Below are 17,426 nucleotides of genomic sequence, written 5' to 3'. Positions count from 1 at the left end.
AACATGACCTGCTCAATGTGAAAACGTACTGACACAACCACATATAATGTGTGGTTGCAACAATCAACAACAAATCAATTTACATGTGTTACATGTAACTCAACCACTTTATTTTGACCAAACATTTATACTAACATTGTGTAACCTCTCTACACAGACCTACTGCTCTTTACCACACGTTAGCTACAGCTGTTCTTTTAGTGCAGCGTTTTAGTTCATTTCCATTGTGTTTTAATTAGAACTAATTCGTTTAACGTTGGGAGCCCTCCTCCTCGAGTTTGTTGTCTCTCTTTGTGAGCAGTGAAAGGGAGTGGTGATATGTGATACTACTAACAGATTGGGGGCTCTTTGTAAGTGTGTGTGTGTGTGTGTGTGTGTGTGTGTGTGTGTGTGTGTGTGTGTGTGTGTGTGTGTGTGTGTGTGTGTGTGTGTGTGTGTGTGTGTGTGTGTGTGTGTGTGTGTGTGTGTGTGTGTGTGTGTGTGTGTGTGTGTGTGTGTGTGTGTGTGTGTGTGTGTGCGCGCATTGGCACTTCATTGTGTGTACAGAACACTACTGTATGTTGTTTCTGTCGGCCAGAAACCTCATATCTCGATTTATTTTTTTGTAATTTAACGCCCTGAGTTACACCCCCCGTATCTAAATCAATAGTTGCGCTGCAATTAGGCCTGTTACCATCTCCTAATAATTAACACATATTATACAACGGGTCGTTTCGAGGAAGCAATCTGAGTGGTTGAAACGAGCACCACTCCACACCTAATCAAAACAAATAATTCAGCTGCTCTGTTTTCCCAGAGCGCAGCAAACTCGGTGGCTATAGGCTAGCTAGTTTCTTGGGACATTTGTGGTCCATCACTTCAGTGATGCTTGCGGAACTCGACTACGTCTCGTTCCTGACCGCATCACTGTCGTGGCAATAATCACATTAAACCACACCCTCTCGTGTAATAGTGCTTAAACATACCAACCTTTAATTTCACAGAAGCAGTCCAGGAGGCTGTTGTTCAGAATGGACAAGAGGAAACCACTGGATCAGGTGGGGAACGTGCACACACACGTGCACGCGCACGCACACACACACGTGCACACACAGGGATCGGGTACTTCATCACGTACAGTACCCACACATCATGATGTAATGCTCTTGGTCGTAATACTACAGAGGTATAATTCTCTAAGATCGGGTATTCATTAAGTGAAGACTTGAATCTGTCTTCAGGATTAATAAATGACATCCTCTCTCTCTCTCTAAGCTTCCTCTCTAAGCCTTAACCCATTTAGGCCTGACGTCGAAATTTAAAAAATGTCTTCTAAATCCTGACAGTTTGACTAAAGTACCTATGTTTCTATATCAGTGGTGCTCAATATTTCATGTCAAGGACCCTAAAAATGACATGTAATTGGCCTCCGACCCCCATCTGAAAATATGTAGTTCCAGGGACCCCCCAGAAGCAAAGATTTGAGTAAAAAACGTTCACATTTGCGCCACATTTTCACGATTTTTCAAAAACAGCAGACCTACAAGCTCGTAGCTTGTCGGTCTGCTATTTTTCAATAGCTAAATTATAACATAATGTTTAAAACACCAAAAGGGGTTCCCGCCCAAAATGGCTTAAACATCCCGGTGGAGATTTAAGGGGGTTTTACATCACAGTCAAATCCTGTGTTGATTTAAATGTAGCACTCTGGACTTGATGGGGGAAGTATTGCTCCCCTGCGATGGTGTTGGCACGACGTCTTTTTCTGTCTAAACCCATTTATAATTCTTCACTGTATAGAATCTCTTGTTAACCACATGGACCCCAGTGTCCCCCCATTCTGGGCACGTCATAATAGGCCAACATTCGATGCAAAATAGGCCAACATTTGCAGAAAATAGCAGATCTACAAGCTCACGAGGCAGGTCGGATGCAGTGCAGATTTGGTGTAGTGCAGTGGTTTTCAACCAGTGGTCCGTGGACCACCGGTTTTCTCTTGAGACTCTTGAGTCTCGAGAGTTCAATTATTGTTTAAACATCTGCATTGCTTCATTGAGAAGAAGTCTGCACAATTATGTGACAATGTAGAAGAATTGATCAACGTTTGCCTGTTATCTCTCCTAATGGTACCAACATCAATACAGCATGGAATTGTGGACACAATCTTATCCAACGACAAAACAATATTCTAAGTTTGTGTAAATGTCATCAAAAGGTGGTCCGTGGCTCAAATGACGAATAAATAATGGACCTTGATATGAGGAAGGTTGAAAAGCACTGGTGTAGTGGGGTAAAAAATAGTGACGTTGCTGGCCAATATTGATGGCATCAGGGATCTCCATATATGGGCTTAAAATAGATGACATCAGGGATCTCCATCCATGATGATGTCACGTGATGTCACGTGCCCATCCCTGATGATGTCACGTGATGTCACGTGCCCATCCCTGATGATGTCACTTGATGTCACATGCCCATCCCTGATGATGTCACGTGATGTCACGTGCCCATCCCTGATGATGTCACGTGATGTCACGTGCCCATCCCTGATGATGTCATGTGTTCCATCCCTGACCTTGCAATGCATCGTAGAATCAAATCGTTAACTGGTGAATCGTGAAGGCAGTGCCAATGCACACCTCCTAGTAGAAAGGTATAGGGCGCCACAGACGGAGCCCTGGGGCGCCCCCAGGTCAACGGGTTTAAGTGGTTAAACTTGATCTGGTCACCCCACCCCACTGACATTATCCACTGATGCCACGATTGTTTAACCCATTTTGGGCGGGAACCCCTTTTTGGTGTTTTAAACATTATGTTATACTTTAGCTATTGAAAAATAGCAGATCTACAAGCTCATAGCGCGCCACCGAGTGGCGCGCTACGAGCTTGTAGGTCTGCTATTTTTGAAAAATCGTGAAAATGTGGTGCAAATTTGGAATATATAACGTTATTAACTCAAATCTTCGCTTCCGGGGGGGTCAACATATTTTCAGATGGGGGTCGGAGTCCAATTACATATCATTTGTGGCGTCCTTGACATGAAATATTGAGCACCACTGATACAGAAACATAGGTATTTCAGAAAACTGACATTTTTTTTAAAAATTTCGATGTCAGGCCTAAATGGCTTAAACCCCTGAAGGGAAGATCCTGGTCTGCATGCTCCGTGGCACGCTGCACTCTTTTCACATTTGCATAAGAAAGGGCGAGAAAAGCACTGGTGTGCCTCTGCTGCATCACATAGAGTTCACTCCATGCATAGATTGCGTATTCTCTGGTGAATATTTCAATATGTTAATTATGTGGATGTTAGCGTGCACATCTAATGCGGATAAAGTAAAGGGGAGTGTGGGTGTGTGTGCGAGACGGGATTTCGGAGGGCAGAAGAATGGGCCAGTGGGGACGATCTTTGTTTAAGTGGCCTTGGGAATAGTCTTTGTAGTCCTTTTGTTCATACAAAAAAAATATATATAACGCTCTGTGGAGAAGCTCTGCAGAAGGCCCACGCTGCGGAATTAAAATCCCCTTTCCTACTGGTGGAATAAGTACTCTCGCATGTTTTACTTAAGTAAAAGTATCAATACTGCAATGTAGAAATGCTCCCTTCCGGAATTCAAAATGTACTTGAGTAAAAGTATAAAAGTATTGGCGTAAAAATGTACTTAACCCATTTTGGGCGGGAACCCCTTTTGGTGTTAGCATTATGTTATGCTTTAGCTATTGAAAAATAGCAGACCTACAAGCTCGTAGCGCGCCACCGAGTGGCGCGCTACGAGCTTGTAGGTCTGCTATTTTTGAAAAATCGAAGAACGACTGACATAGAAACATAGCTTTTTCAGAAAACTGTCAGGATGTAGAAGACATTTTTAGAATCTGATCTCAGGCCTAAATGTACTTAAAGTACCAAAAGTAGAAGCTCACAAGGTGTTGCATTGAGAGCTTGTAGATCGGCTATTTTTGGCAAACGTCCCGCCCAGAATAGGGATGTTGGGTGTTCAAGAGCTAAACAAAAGTCCCATTTTGATTATCGCGACAATATCGTCAATCGCAATTATTATTTGTGCCACAATAAAAACATGTACTTTTCATATCGTCCATCCCGACCCTGGATATCGTTGCTGTCAGGGCAGAAACCTCTTATGTCCATATTCAAACTTTTTGTGTTTTTATATAGATGATCATAGATACTACACACTTACTACATAAGTATCAAAAATACCAGATCCGAATTCCGAAAGCTCCAAAACGCTCGAAACAAGTTTTGAGTCGATCTGCTACTTTTGCAATTTTTTAAAAGTAACAGTTTTGGACATAATGATGTTTCCGCACGACAGAGACGATATCCAATCCAGCAGAAAGTCCTTCATTCTCTGCTGTGTGTCATCTTAACACTTTACCTTCTTGACATTTTCTTTCCCTTTTGCTTGCGCTGTCCTTTATAGCTGGGCTTTCTTCTTCATGGTAAGATTAATACCATTAATAATATAATACACGCTTGAAAGGGGGGTTACTCTGCACCCGCTGTAGTGGCTACCTCACTGCTAGCTTCCTAGAAACTCCCATATGTAGTGGCTACCTCACTGCTAGCTTCCTAGAAACTCCCATATGTAGTGGCTACCTCACTGCTAGCTTCCTAGAAACTCCCAGCTGTAGTGGCTACCTCACTGCTAGCTTCCTAGAAACTCCCAGCTGTAGTGGCTACCTCACTGCTAGCTTCCTAGAAACTCCCAGCTGTAGTGGCTACCTCACTGCTAGCTTCCTAGAAACTCCCAGCTGTAGTGGCTACCTCACTGCTAGCTTCCTAGAAACTCCCAGCTGTAGTGGCTACCTCACTGCTAGCTTCCTAGAAACTCCCATATTATGTAGTGGCTACCTCACTGCTAGCTTCCTAGAAACTCCCATATTATGTAGTGGCTACCTCACTGCTAGCTTCCTAGAAACTCCCATATTATGTAGTGGCTACCTCACTGCTAGCTTCCTAGAAACTCCCAGCTGTAGTGGCTACCTCACTGCTAGCTTCCTAGAAACTCCCAGCTGTAGTGGCTACCTCACTGCTAGCTTCCTAGAAACTCCCAGCTGTAGTGGCTACCTCACTGCTAGCTTCCTAGAAACTCCCATCTGCTGAAAAAGAAAATGTCTGCAATACGGTACTTGTTTGTCGTTTAAAAGAAATGTGTAGGCTGCTATGTCTGATTTTAAATGACCAATAAACTTGAGAATGACACCGGGGAAAAAAAAGAAAAAAAAATACCCTGAATACATTGTATAAGGTGTTTATTTTAAATGACCAATAAACTTGAGAATGACACTGAACACGTATGTACCGTCATAGAACTGCTATAGACCACTGCAGTCTGACATCGCTGCCTCTGGAGGGCGCTGTTCCTCTGTTTCGTGTTTTTAGTGCGTGTGTTGTAATCCCCATGGGGATCTTAGAGAACTGTGTTCCAAAAATACACAAATGATCCTGGCCTTTCTGTCAGGATGATTTGTATTTGATATAGTTTATGAAGAAGTTTTAATTAATTCTGCCGTGAAAGTCTCACGTAAAAGTCGCCGGGTCTGAAATCAATGTCACTACTAAAATACATCACGCTCCGCCAGGACAACAAGCGATGGACGTGTTTCGTGACAGGTAGCAGCCTGGAAATGTAGTCTTTGGGTTGTTTGACTAGTTTCTCGCGTTTATTGTGTTACTCTTTGGGTATAGTTGTACATTTCCACCTTCACTTGATTCTTCATAAGCCATATGAGTAAAAGCGCTGGGGTGATTTGTTTATTTTTCCTTATGAGGCAATGGGATTACAAAAAAAAAAACACGAACCAGGGTAATAGCGCCATCTAGCGGCCGTGACGTTAGGGCTTCAGTGGTCTATTCTCTATTGATACAGGGATCAGTTCTTGGCTTGGTAGCATTAACAATGGGTTCTGTAACCTGTCAACACTTTCTTCACTGCATTGGACTATTATTAAATCATTACCGCATTACCAAAGCAACAAACTGCATTCCAGGCATGCATACTGTACGCGTCTTCTTGCCATTTAGAGTCAGAGATATATCACCTTGCGTGATTCACTGAAATCCAAGACGCTACTCAAAGCCAAAGAGTAATGGACGCATGGATTAAAGTTCTCAGTCGCCACGACTGATTTTACTCATTTGAATTCCATAGAAGCCAGTATGTGTTCTACTGTGGAAGCATGTTGCACAGCGAAAATAGCTGATCTACAAGCTCTCGACGCATTGAGCACTTAAACTTGATCAGCTTGCAGATCTGCTATTTTAGAAAAAACGTGTGCAAATCTTTGAATATACATTCTTTCACAGCAAATGTTTTTAACTCATATCTTTGCTTCTGGGTGGGGGGGGGGGGTCCCTGGAACAACATATTTTCAGATGGGGGTCGGCGGTCGATTACATATAATTTTTTGGGGTCCTTGACATGAAATAGTTTGAGAACCACTTGTATGGAAAACACAGGTTTTTCAGAAAACTTGTGATTTAGAAGACATTTTTGTAGAAGCTGGTCTCGGGGTGTTAAAACCTGGCTTTAATCCATGTGGATGCCTACTCCAAGTCAAAGTGATGCACGTTGTCTGCTCAGAGCTTAACCCATTCTGTACGGGAACCCCTTTTGGTGTTTTAAGCATTATGTTACACTTTAGCTATTGAAAAATTGCAGATCTACAAGCTCATAGCGCGGCACCGAGTGCCGTGGTCTGCTATTTTTGAAAAATCGTGAAAATGTGTTGCAAATCTTTGAATATATATATATATATTCTTTCAGAGCGAACGTTTTTAACTCAAATCTTGGGGAGGTCCCTGGAACAACATATTTTCAGATGGGGGGGTCGGCGGCCAAATACATATAATTCTAGGGGTCCTTGACATGAAATAGTTTGAGAACGACTGACATAGAAACAGAGGTTTTTCAGGAAAAAAAAGACATTTGTAGAATCGTCCTCGGGTGTAAATGGGCTAAGCACGAAGAGGATCCCCGGCGAGGTGGTTTTGTCCTCTCTGGGTAGAGTAGAAAGCTTCCGGCTACTACTACACTGCTGTCATTATGACATGATCAAACAGAAAGAATGATGTGTCTGTCTGCTGCTTTGAGCACCAGGGATTTAGGACCGTGGTTCCAAAACCTCTTTCATGTCAAGGACCCCCAGATTGACACTCATTAGCCCGCGGACCCCCGTTTGAAATGATATGCCAGGGACCCCCATAAGAGAAGATTTTTACGGCTCTAGCAGTGATTCTCTACCCGTTGAAGTTCAAGAGCCCCCAGTCTGACATGCATTAGTCTACTACGGACCCCCATTTAATGGCATTTCTATCTCTGGGACCCCCAATTTATAATTATAAAATCAATGTTCATTTATCTCTGAGAGTGTACAAATGGAACCAAATGGACCCGTTGGGGTCCATTTGGTTCCATTGTACACTCTCGGGCCCCTTTTCCACCGGTTGGTTCCCAATGGGAACCGGTTCAGTTCTTTTTGGTTCTTAGTCCATGAGCCAGAGCTCCAAAATTGGAACGTTAATTATGAATTTAGTGGGCAAAACCATACCTATATTAGATTGTTATCACTATGACACTTCCCCAATTGATTACTTACACGAAGACAATGATTTATAGTATTACACATTTTACATTTTTAAATATGCAAATTTTATTATGTAGGAAAATATGCAAAATAATAGAAAATATGAAAAAGCTACTACTGTGGAAGGGTTATCATGTATTAATTTACTTGTATTGATCCTATAAACAATTTAAAATAGGTCTAGTTTTTCCCACCAATTTTGGAGCTCTGGCTCATGGACTAAGAACCAAAAAGAACTGAACCGGTTCCCATTGGGAACCAACCGGTGGAAAAGGGGTCTCAGAGTTACAGACCCATAAGGGTCCATTTGGTTCCAAACTATCATTTAGCTGGGGATCCCCTGGAACTCCCTCAAGGACCCCTGGGGGTCCCCGGACCTCACTTTGGGAACCACCACTGATTTAGGAGAAAGGGATGCGTTGGTAAGTGGAGAGCAGCTGGAGCTGACGATGGCTGAAAATGGAGGGTGAAATTGAGGTTACAGGAGTTATTAGAGCATGGTGTTGTTTTTGTGATGATGATGCGTAACAATAGGGTGGCGCGAGGTTGTGCATTCACTGCCAAACATATACTGGAAGACAGTCTAGTACAGTATGATGTCATAATGATAATGGTGTAACCAGAAGCTTTCTATACCCAGAGAGGACTCACCCCAGACGGTTCAAGTTTCAAGTTTACTAGAAAACATCATTGCATAATAACAGTATGAATTATGATGATGTTTCTTACAATTCAATTCAAGACGACATCTCAATTTAACCCATTTTGGGCCGGGAACCCCTTTTGGTGTTAGCATTATGTTATGCTTTAGCTATTGAAAAATAGCAGATCTACAAGCTCATAGCGCGCCACCGAGTGGCGTGCTACAAGCTTGTAGGTCTGCTATTTTTGAAAAATCGAAGAACGACGGACATAGAAACATAGCTTTTTCAGAAAACTGTCAGGATGTAGAAGACATTTTTAGAATCTGATCTCAGGTCAAAATGGGTTAACATAAAAAACCCCCCAAAAAACCCAAATTCTGGTAAAGCTTGAACTGTATGCTCTCGGGAGGAACGACGTCTTTGTGTATGACTCACAGCAGGTTGTGTGAGTGTCCTCCCATTCCTTTGTAGTGCAGGCTCTGGTTTGGATCATTGGACCGGTCCCTTCACTCAGTCCAATGAGAGGACCCCTTTATCGCAGTGCTTCTCAAACATCTTCATGTCAAGGACCCCCCAAATTGATGTGTCTGAAAAAAGATTTCTGCCAGGGACCCCTAAGACCCCCTAAGAGGAGATTTCTCCACATGTTTTGATAATGGCTGTTCTACAAACTCACTATGTGTCCCATCGCAACAACATGTGAGCTTGTAGATTGATTATTTTACAAATAGCCTGAAAAATAGGCTTAATGAGGCTTAAGTGATTAAACCGTTCCTGATTTTGCTGGGTACCCTTTGGAACCCCCACGATGCCCCCTGGGGGTCCTCGACTCGGACCCCACTTTTAGAACAAGTGCTCTAGTCTAGAGTGTCTGTCTTTACCCTGCTTTACTTGTTTATAAAGCACTCCATGGTCTTTGCACCTTCCTACCTCTTTGACTGCCTGCCTAGATATGTCCCAAACCCCCCCCCCCCCCCCCCCTCTCAGGTCCCTCACGGCTGACCTGCTTGATGTGCCTCAAAAACTGGCAACTAAAAAACACGGTGTAACAGCTTTCTGCTTCTACGGGCCGACGGCTTGGAATAACTTAAGACACTTAAACAGGCAGCCTCTGTGGACATCTTTAAAGCACAGCTCAATACCTATTTCTTTACTCTTTCTTTACTCTTGCCTTTAGTTGAATTTTTAAAAAAAATGTTGTTGTTCATGTACTTACTGTTCTGCCTGATTCGCTTTTTTTCTGCTGTTATTTTAATGTTTTGTGTTCTAAAATTACTTCATACTTTTGCTTTTATTTTAATGTTATTTTATGTTTTTGCTCTGTAAAGCACTTTGCGCTGCATTCAGGTCATGAAAGGTGCTATATAAATAAAGTTTACTATTATCATTATTGAAAACTTTGTTGTACACACACAGACACAGCTGAGGATGAAACGAAGGACCTTTCCCCGCTCTCAGACGGACCCGCCGCTGTGATCACCAATGGCAGAGGAGGAGAAGAGGAGGAGGAGGAGGAGGACGTGGCCAATCACGTCGCCTCGGCAGAGAGCCCGCCGCCGCCCGCCACCAACGGGCTGACCGCGGCGGCCCCCCCGGAGGAGGGCACCGTTACCATGACGTTCCTGGGCTACTCGGAGGCGGAGTCCGACCGGGCAGACATCGGGGCGGACAAGGAGGAGGAGGAAGGCACGCTGGTGATGCGAGCGGAGCGAGTTATCATCACGGAGGAAGGGGATGAGGTTACCGATGATGTCACCTCCCAGGGGGAGGAGGAGGAGGAGGGGGGCGGCGGCATAGGGGAGGTGGAGGCCGCCCCCCCGCAGCTCCAGACCTCACAACCCACCGAGGAAGGACGTGAGGAGGAGAAGGCTGCGAAAGAGCCAGCGGCAGAGGAGGCTGCGGAAGCAGTTCCACAGGCTTCTTCTTCCACAGAACCGGAGGCGGAAGCAGTTCCACAGGCTTCTTCTTCCACAGAACCGGAGGCGGAAGCAGTTCCACAGGCGGCTGCTTCTTCCACGGAACAGGAGGCTGCGGAAGCGGTTCCACATCAGGCAGCTTCTTCTTCTTCCAGGGAACCAGAGGTGGAAGCAGTTCCACAGGCTTCTTTTTCCACGGAACCGGAGGCGGAAGCTGTTACACAGGCGGCTGCTTCTTCTTCTTCTTCCACTGAACCGGAGATCGCCACAGAGGTAACCTCGTCTCCGCCGCTGTCCACCGCTGAGATCGACACCGCACCGACGACGACGACGGCGGACGACGGAGAGATGGGGGACGGCGTCGAGACGCAAGAGGAGGCCGTCGCCGCGGCAGAGATTACGACGGACAGAGGGGAGAAATCGGAGGAGGCGCCCGACTCGTCCGATTCGCCGCTGCCCTCCCCGGCCGGCGCTGCCACGGTGGTTGTGGCCACGGTGCCGGTCTATTCCGAGAGCCAGCCTACTTCCCCCGAGGGAGAGACGGAGCCCACCGAGCCCACCGCCCAGACCGGTAAGGCCTGGCACAATATTCATAATCATTGTTAAAAACATTTTGTACATTTAAAAAAAAAGCTGAAATAGCTGATCTACAAGCTTACAACGCTTCGCGAAGTCACGCGTGCTATTTATTTTTTTAAGTGTAAAAATAATATGTCAGTCATTTCTTTGTATGTTTCAGTTATTTGTCACATCTGCTCTGTGCATTTTTTTTTATTAACAGGCCAATAATTAGTTTTAATTCGTTTTTAGAGCGGGTTTGCTGGTTGTTATTAGTTATAAACTTAAAACGTAGTTAAAATGCTTAGTTCCAGTGTCTTTTTTTCATACTTTGGGTTATTTGTCAGGTGCAGGATTCAAAAAGGTCAGAGTAAGGTCTATTGCCAATTGTGTAATTAAAACTCTACAAAAAAACCCATTTAAAAATATATATTCTGTCACTGTTGGTAACGAGAAACTAATGGCATTTTGTCTATACTTTCAGTTAACCTTTTTATTTATTTATCCCTCAAAATGTAGTTATTTCATTAATTTCCGTTATATAATAACCTTGCAGAGGCCACCGAGGGAGAGCCCAGCGGCCAGACCGCGGCCGAGGAGTCGGACGTGGCCGTACAGAAGGACCCCGAGACGGAGGAGGAGGCCAGCTCCACCACGCCTCAAGTCCCCGACGGACAGTTCCAGGACGTGCCCCTCGCCGACCCCCAGGAGGAGAACCCAAGGACAGACGCAGCAGGGGAGCACGAGCCCCTGCTCTCCCAGACCAAAGCCCCCGAGGAGGTGGTGGTGGTCCGGGCGGAGCTGCCGGCGGCCGCAGCCTACACAGAGACACCCGTCCCGGCCAGGGCCGACCAGGCGGATGCTGCTGCTGCTGCTCCCAAAACCAAGACCTGCCAATGCTGCTCCGTCATGTGATCACAGACTTTGTCACGTTGTGTCCCCCCCCCCTCGTGTTTTATATCCACTTAAACCCTCTTAGACTTGGTAAACCAGACCCGAGTTGACTCTGTACTTGGACTGTTTTTTTTCTCCCCCCCCCCCCCCCCCCCCATCTACACCAAATCTCTTCCCCCCCAAAAGCTGTGAGCTTGTAGATCGGCATTTCTTTTGCCTAATGTTCCCCATGGGATATGGGTGCTGGGGTTTTTTTCCGCTGGTGCCTTAACCCTTTTTTTCTATTTTGTAAAAGATAAATACTTCAAATGGCCGATCTACATCGACATGTTGTGAGCTTGTAGATCGGCTATTTGAACTTTTTTAAAATGTGTTTCAAAATAGTAAAAAAAAATAAAATAAAAAAAAAGTTTAGGGATAAGGGGGTAAGGCACCGGCAAAAATAGGGCCTCAAATCTCTTCCCCCAAAAGCTGTGAGCTTCTGCATTCTTTTTTTTTCTTCTTTCTAATGTTCCTCACAGGTTATGGGTGCTGGCTGGGGTTCAAGTGGTTAAAGGAGCATTCAGTGATTTGGGTGATTTGGAAACCCCCCGGTCCGCCCCGGTAACAAGATGTCCACATACACGCACTACAGTGGGGGGGACACGCGACAGGCCAACAGCACACACACCAAGGCCCGCCCCCGCTCGATCATGATTGGCAGAAGGCCCCTCTCTATCCTGATTGGATGAAGGCTTTGCCACCTAGCCAAAAATGAAACCTACGTTTTTTTTGACCCCCAGGGGTTAACTGGGGACAGGGAGGAACTCCTTATATGGTCAGCACACTCTATAGTAGGGAGGATTATCACAACAAAACAAAAAAATAAGTGATATTTTAATTAAGTGAAATCACTGAATATACCTTTAACTCAATATGCGTCTTTATTCCACACCGGTGTTTCCACAAGCAAGCCCACCTCCTTCTGTATCTCTCTTTAATTCTCTCAGTGGCTCCTCTCCCCTCCCATCCCTTTCGTGGTTATTTGTCTCAACTCTTTCTCCTAACTGCCTGGCTCTGATAATAGTCCTAATAGGAGCCAACAGACTCGAGCCATCAGTGTTCACTTGCGTTGTGGAGCGCTCCCCTCCCCGCCCAGGAGAACAGTCAAATCCAGAATGTTCATTTAACCCATTTTTGGCGGGAACCCCTTTTGGTGTTTTAAGCATTACATTATGTTATGCTTTAGCTGTTGAAAAATTAGCAGATCTACAAGCTCATAGCGCGCCACTGAGTGGCGCGCTATGAACTTGTAGGTCTGCTATTTTTGAAAAATTGTAAAAATGCGGCACAAATCTTTGAATATATATTCTTTCAGAGCGAACGTGTTTTTTATTTCGACGTCGGGCCTAAATGGGTTAACTCGGAGAAGTGGGAGAGTGAGACGATTGAAAGACTCTTTTACGGGTTCCATCCAATTTTTAGAGTTAACATTACAGATTGTGCTGTGTACCGCTTTAAAATCCCCCCACACACTTTTAGTTTTTTTCTTTTTTTTTTTACAGTTGGGTGTTTGATTTGATTTGCTTTGTTAACAGACTAATTGGGGGTTTTCTTTGATATGCCACTCCAGTGGCCTATATGAGAACATTACCACCCAACAAGCCGATGTTCGCATATCAAATATATGTACATAGTTACTGAAAAACAGGGACCAAAATATGAAATGAAATGTTCTGTAATTTAGTCTAGTATTCAGTATATAATAGTCAATATGACGGAGTCTGAACGAACGCGTTTGGACCGAACAGGAATACGTTCTACGGTCCAGACGCGTGGAGAGGATGCTCATACTGCATTGTGTGTTATTATCTTAGTGATTCCAAGTGCTACATTATTTAATTGATTTGATGTTAAAGAGCAATATGTGTGTGATCCGTTCACAGGGTCTAAATGTTTATATTATTTACTCTACATAAAACTCATGGGAGATATTGTCGACCGACCGACGGCCCATTTGTATGCAATGGTTTCTCCTCATGTTAACTGACACGGTATCCTGCATTAAGTATGGTTTTGTCTGTGCACGTGGTCATCTTTTAAAAGGGAAATTACTTTTAGAATAGCTAAAACAAATGTATTTTGTATTTTAACAAAGGATGTTTTTAAGAGATGTTCCACAGCTCCTCCTGAAATTGCTGTGTGCGTGTGTGCGTGTGTGTGTGTGTCTGAGTGTGTGTGTGTGTGTGTGTGTGTGTAAAAGTAATGCTGAATGTACTCCGTCATACGATAGTGTTTCACGTCAATAATAGCCGATCTACAACTCACAAAGCATTGCATCGCGACACGTTGTGAGCTTGTAGATCGGCTATTTTCAGCGCGTGACACCGGCATATGGCGGCGTATGAGTCGGGCTTCACTAACTGGAATTGAGAATGTCTGGGTCATTTTGTTGAGCTTGTCCGTTACAAACCAACGGACATGGTTTAATGATTAAACAAGTTTGTGAAACGATTTGATTTGTTTTTCGACGCAGTCCTTCCGCTCTGTTACACTTTGGATTTTGTGCTGAAACTACATGATTGCTTCATATATCATTGCTGTGGGGCTGAAACCTTGTATCTCCATATTTGTTCTTCAATAGTTTTTCGAAAAGTGATCAAAAAGTGATAATCTAAACCTAAACCTCATTGAATTACATTGCATGGTGAAGCCACTTTCATGTCTCTTTAGCACATGAACGCATGCAAACCAAGAAGATTCTGACGATATCATTTGGACGTTAAGAACAGGTTGATGAATTCCGCCTAGGCTATTCTTATTTTCCTCTTAACAGACAGTTAAGAGAAGCAGGGCAGCAGTGGCTCAGGGGTAGAGTGGCCGGTAGAGCGGCCGGATGGGAGCGACCGCGAGGTTCCCAGTTCGATACCAGGCAACCCCAGACTGTTGAAGAAGTGTTCTTGAGCAAGACCCTGAACCCCTAATTGCTCCCGGGGTGCAGGTTGGTACCTTGCATGGTTTCCCCTGCCATTTAAGAGAACATATAAGAGAAACATTGGTGAATAGGCCCAATGTTCCCGGTGGCTGGTCCTGTGGTCCGTTCTCTTCCTTGGCCATGTTCCAGAAACACACAAGCGGCAGCACCCAGTGCATTTTGTCTCCTCTACACAGAATCAAAGGCTAAGCCATCAAATCGGTTGATCTGAAGTATGAAGTCTCTATCTGAGCTGGATAATAGATATCTGATATCTCTGTGATATGCTTGAAGTGGGATCTCACTGGAAAAGAGAATTTAGCAGTCGGTTGTTCATTATAACTCATTGGTCCCGAGTTATTGGAACGGAACGTTAGGCAGAATGAAAGTTTGATGAGGTTGTCGTCCCGAATGCATCGGAATGGTGTGTGAGGGAGCTGAGGCTCTGGAATGGTGTGTGAGGGAGCTGAGGCTCTGGAATGGTGTGTGAGGGAGCTGAGGCTCTGGAATGGTGTGTGAGGGAGCTGAGGCTCTGGAATCCCATTAATGTCCATGGAATGGTGTGTGAGGGAGCTGAGGCTCTGGAATGGTGTGTGAGGGAGCTGAGGCTCTGGAATGGTGTGTGAGGGAGCTGAGGCTCTGGAATCCCATTAATGTCCATGGAATGGTGTGTGAGGGAGCTGAGGCTCTGGAATCCCATTAATGTCCATGGAATGGTGTGTGAGGGAGCTGAGGCTCTGGAATGGTGTGTGAGGGAGCTGAGGCTCTGGAATGGTGTGTGAGGGAGCTGAGGCTCTGGAATCCCATTAATGTCAGTGCTTTTATAGCAGCACTGGTTGTTACATTTGGAGACCGGCAACTGTGAATACATTGCATAGGACAGGTTGGACATTGTCCAGTTTTGTACTTTTTTTTGTATTTAAATGTCCAGTACAGTAGCCATAGGTTGTCAACACGCGCGTGTGCACACACACACACACACACACACACACTCACACCACCATCACTACCCATGGTCCAACATGCGTCACACAATTACAATAATTACAATTACTGACAAAAATAAATAAATATAAATGAATCAATTCACAATCCTGATTTATCTTGCTATGCCTCCTGGCACTTCCTCATGGTACATATGATATTTTTTAACATTTGTTATCTTAGAGCTCGTCAACGTGTCAAATTGGTGGTAGTTGTTTCCTGTAGTGTCTTTAATTCAGTTATATGTTTAATCATAGGGCCCCATAGCCCAAATCTTCCATGTGATCCCCTCACATTGAATAGAATTTTCTCCAAATTTAGATGCATCTTGAGGTCTTTAAGCCATACAGATGCTTTCGGGGCAAGTGTTGATTGATTTCCACTTCAATAGAATCCTTCTTGCTAATAAAGAAATAAAAGCAAGATTCAGTTTTATAGATGGCACATGGTGACAGCTCTAACTTCCAGGCTTCGGCAAGGTGTTTAAAGATAGCCGTCCAATAACCTTGTAAGCGGGAGGACTTGACCAGAACATGTGTGTCATGTTCGCTGGGGACATAATATGACATCTATTACCGGAATCTGTGATGTTAGGGTATATTTTAGTTTGAAAATAAATACGATGCACAACTTTAAATTGTGTTAAGTTCAGCCGCCTAGACGCTAGGCAGCTGAACTTAATACAATTTAAAGTTGTGCATCGTATTTAAATTTTAAAAGTGTGAATAATAGTATCATTCACTCTCATTAAAGCAACTTCCCAGACATATTATCTATAATCCTACTAAACCCATTTTGGGCGGGAACCCCTTTTGGTGTTAGCGTTATGTTATGCTTTAGCTATTGAAAAATAGCAGATCTACAAGCTCATAGCGCGCCACCGAGTGGCGCGCTATGAGCTTGTAGGTCTGCTATTTTTGAAAAATCGAAGAACGACTGACATAGAAACATAGCCTTTTCAGAAAACTGTCAGGGTGTAAAGACATTTTTAGAATCTGATCTCAGGTCAAAATGGGTTAATTCATGTCCCAATCTTTTTTTGTCTACAGAAGTTGCTGTGTGTGTGTATTGCAGTCTTGTACTTTCTGCAGGCATTGTGTGTGTGCCTGACCCAGCTTATACACTAGGGTCAGTCCAGCTGGCACCAACACTGAACAATTGTGGAGCCTATAGGCTGCATACATTGCCAAAATAACACGCTACACCAATGGAAAGACATAAAGGACTTTATAAAGTTACAATAGTGTCGCTGGAATTCTGACCTCTTTTCCTACTTCAGAAGTCAGAACAAGGATAAAAACTAAATAACGGTTTTATCTACAGTGGCCTTATCTATGTGACTAATGGGGAACTCTATATTCCAGAGAGAGGTAGCCTGCTTGCCAAACAACAACTGGAAACTTTTTGCATGCTGCAATCCTAAAATCCACAGGTGGGTCTAGGCCTATGTCTCGTAGCTGCCACTGATGATATTGCAAAACCTTAAAATGTATGGAATGGCGCAATAACTCCAGCTGTAAACCTGGGATATATAGCCTTGTTCATTCCCAGTAAACAGACAACCCAGCCAGCAGACAGACTGAGTGGAAACAGAAACATCCTCGCACACAGAAATAAACGAGTATACAGCTCTACAGCCGCTGGCTTATTTTCCACAGAGATAAATAATGTTCGCCGTGATCATCGCAACCCTCTTTCTCCTCCTGTCTGTGAGCCGGGGGGCTCCTCTGACCTGTGAGGACCTGGTCAGGCCACGTGGTGAAGTGGACTGCCGCGACCTGGACGGAACATGGACGCTGCTCGCCGGCAGCATCAGCCACCCGGCCTCCATGGAGGCCCTGAGGCTCAGAGACAGCATCACCATGGGCTTCTCCCAGTCCTGCGCCAACG

At 44.5% G+C, this 17,426-nt stretch overlaps 1 protein-coding gene across 1 annotated transcript in view; it reads left to right on the top strand.

The window, feature by feature from the left end:
- The window catches only part of palm3 (paralemmin 3), an 86,848-nt gene extending 72,758 nt beyond the window's left edge, over window positions 1–14,090 (top strand). Inside the window, exons 7-9 of the mRNA XM_079500175.1 lie at window positions 984–1,037; window positions 9,648–10,718; window positions 11,262–14,090. Coding sequence (XP_079356301.1) covers window positions 984–1,037; window positions 9,648–10,718; window positions 11,262–11,620 — 1,484 coding nt within the window. The 3' untranslated portion in view covers window positions 11,621–14,090. The remainder of the gene's footprint in view (window positions 1–983; window positions 1,038–9,647; window positions 10,719–11,261) is intronic.
- Window positions 14,091–17,426: the final 3,336 nt, after the last annotated feature.

Source organism: Electrona antarctica, assembly GCF_951216825.1.
Source record: "Electrona antarctica genome assembly, chromosome: 4".
Classification (NCBI taxonomy): Eukaryota; Metazoa; Chordata; class Actinopteri; order Myctophiformes; family Myctophidae; genus Electrona; species Electrona antarctica.
This window is presented reverse-complemented; position numbering and strand designations above follow the sequence as displayed.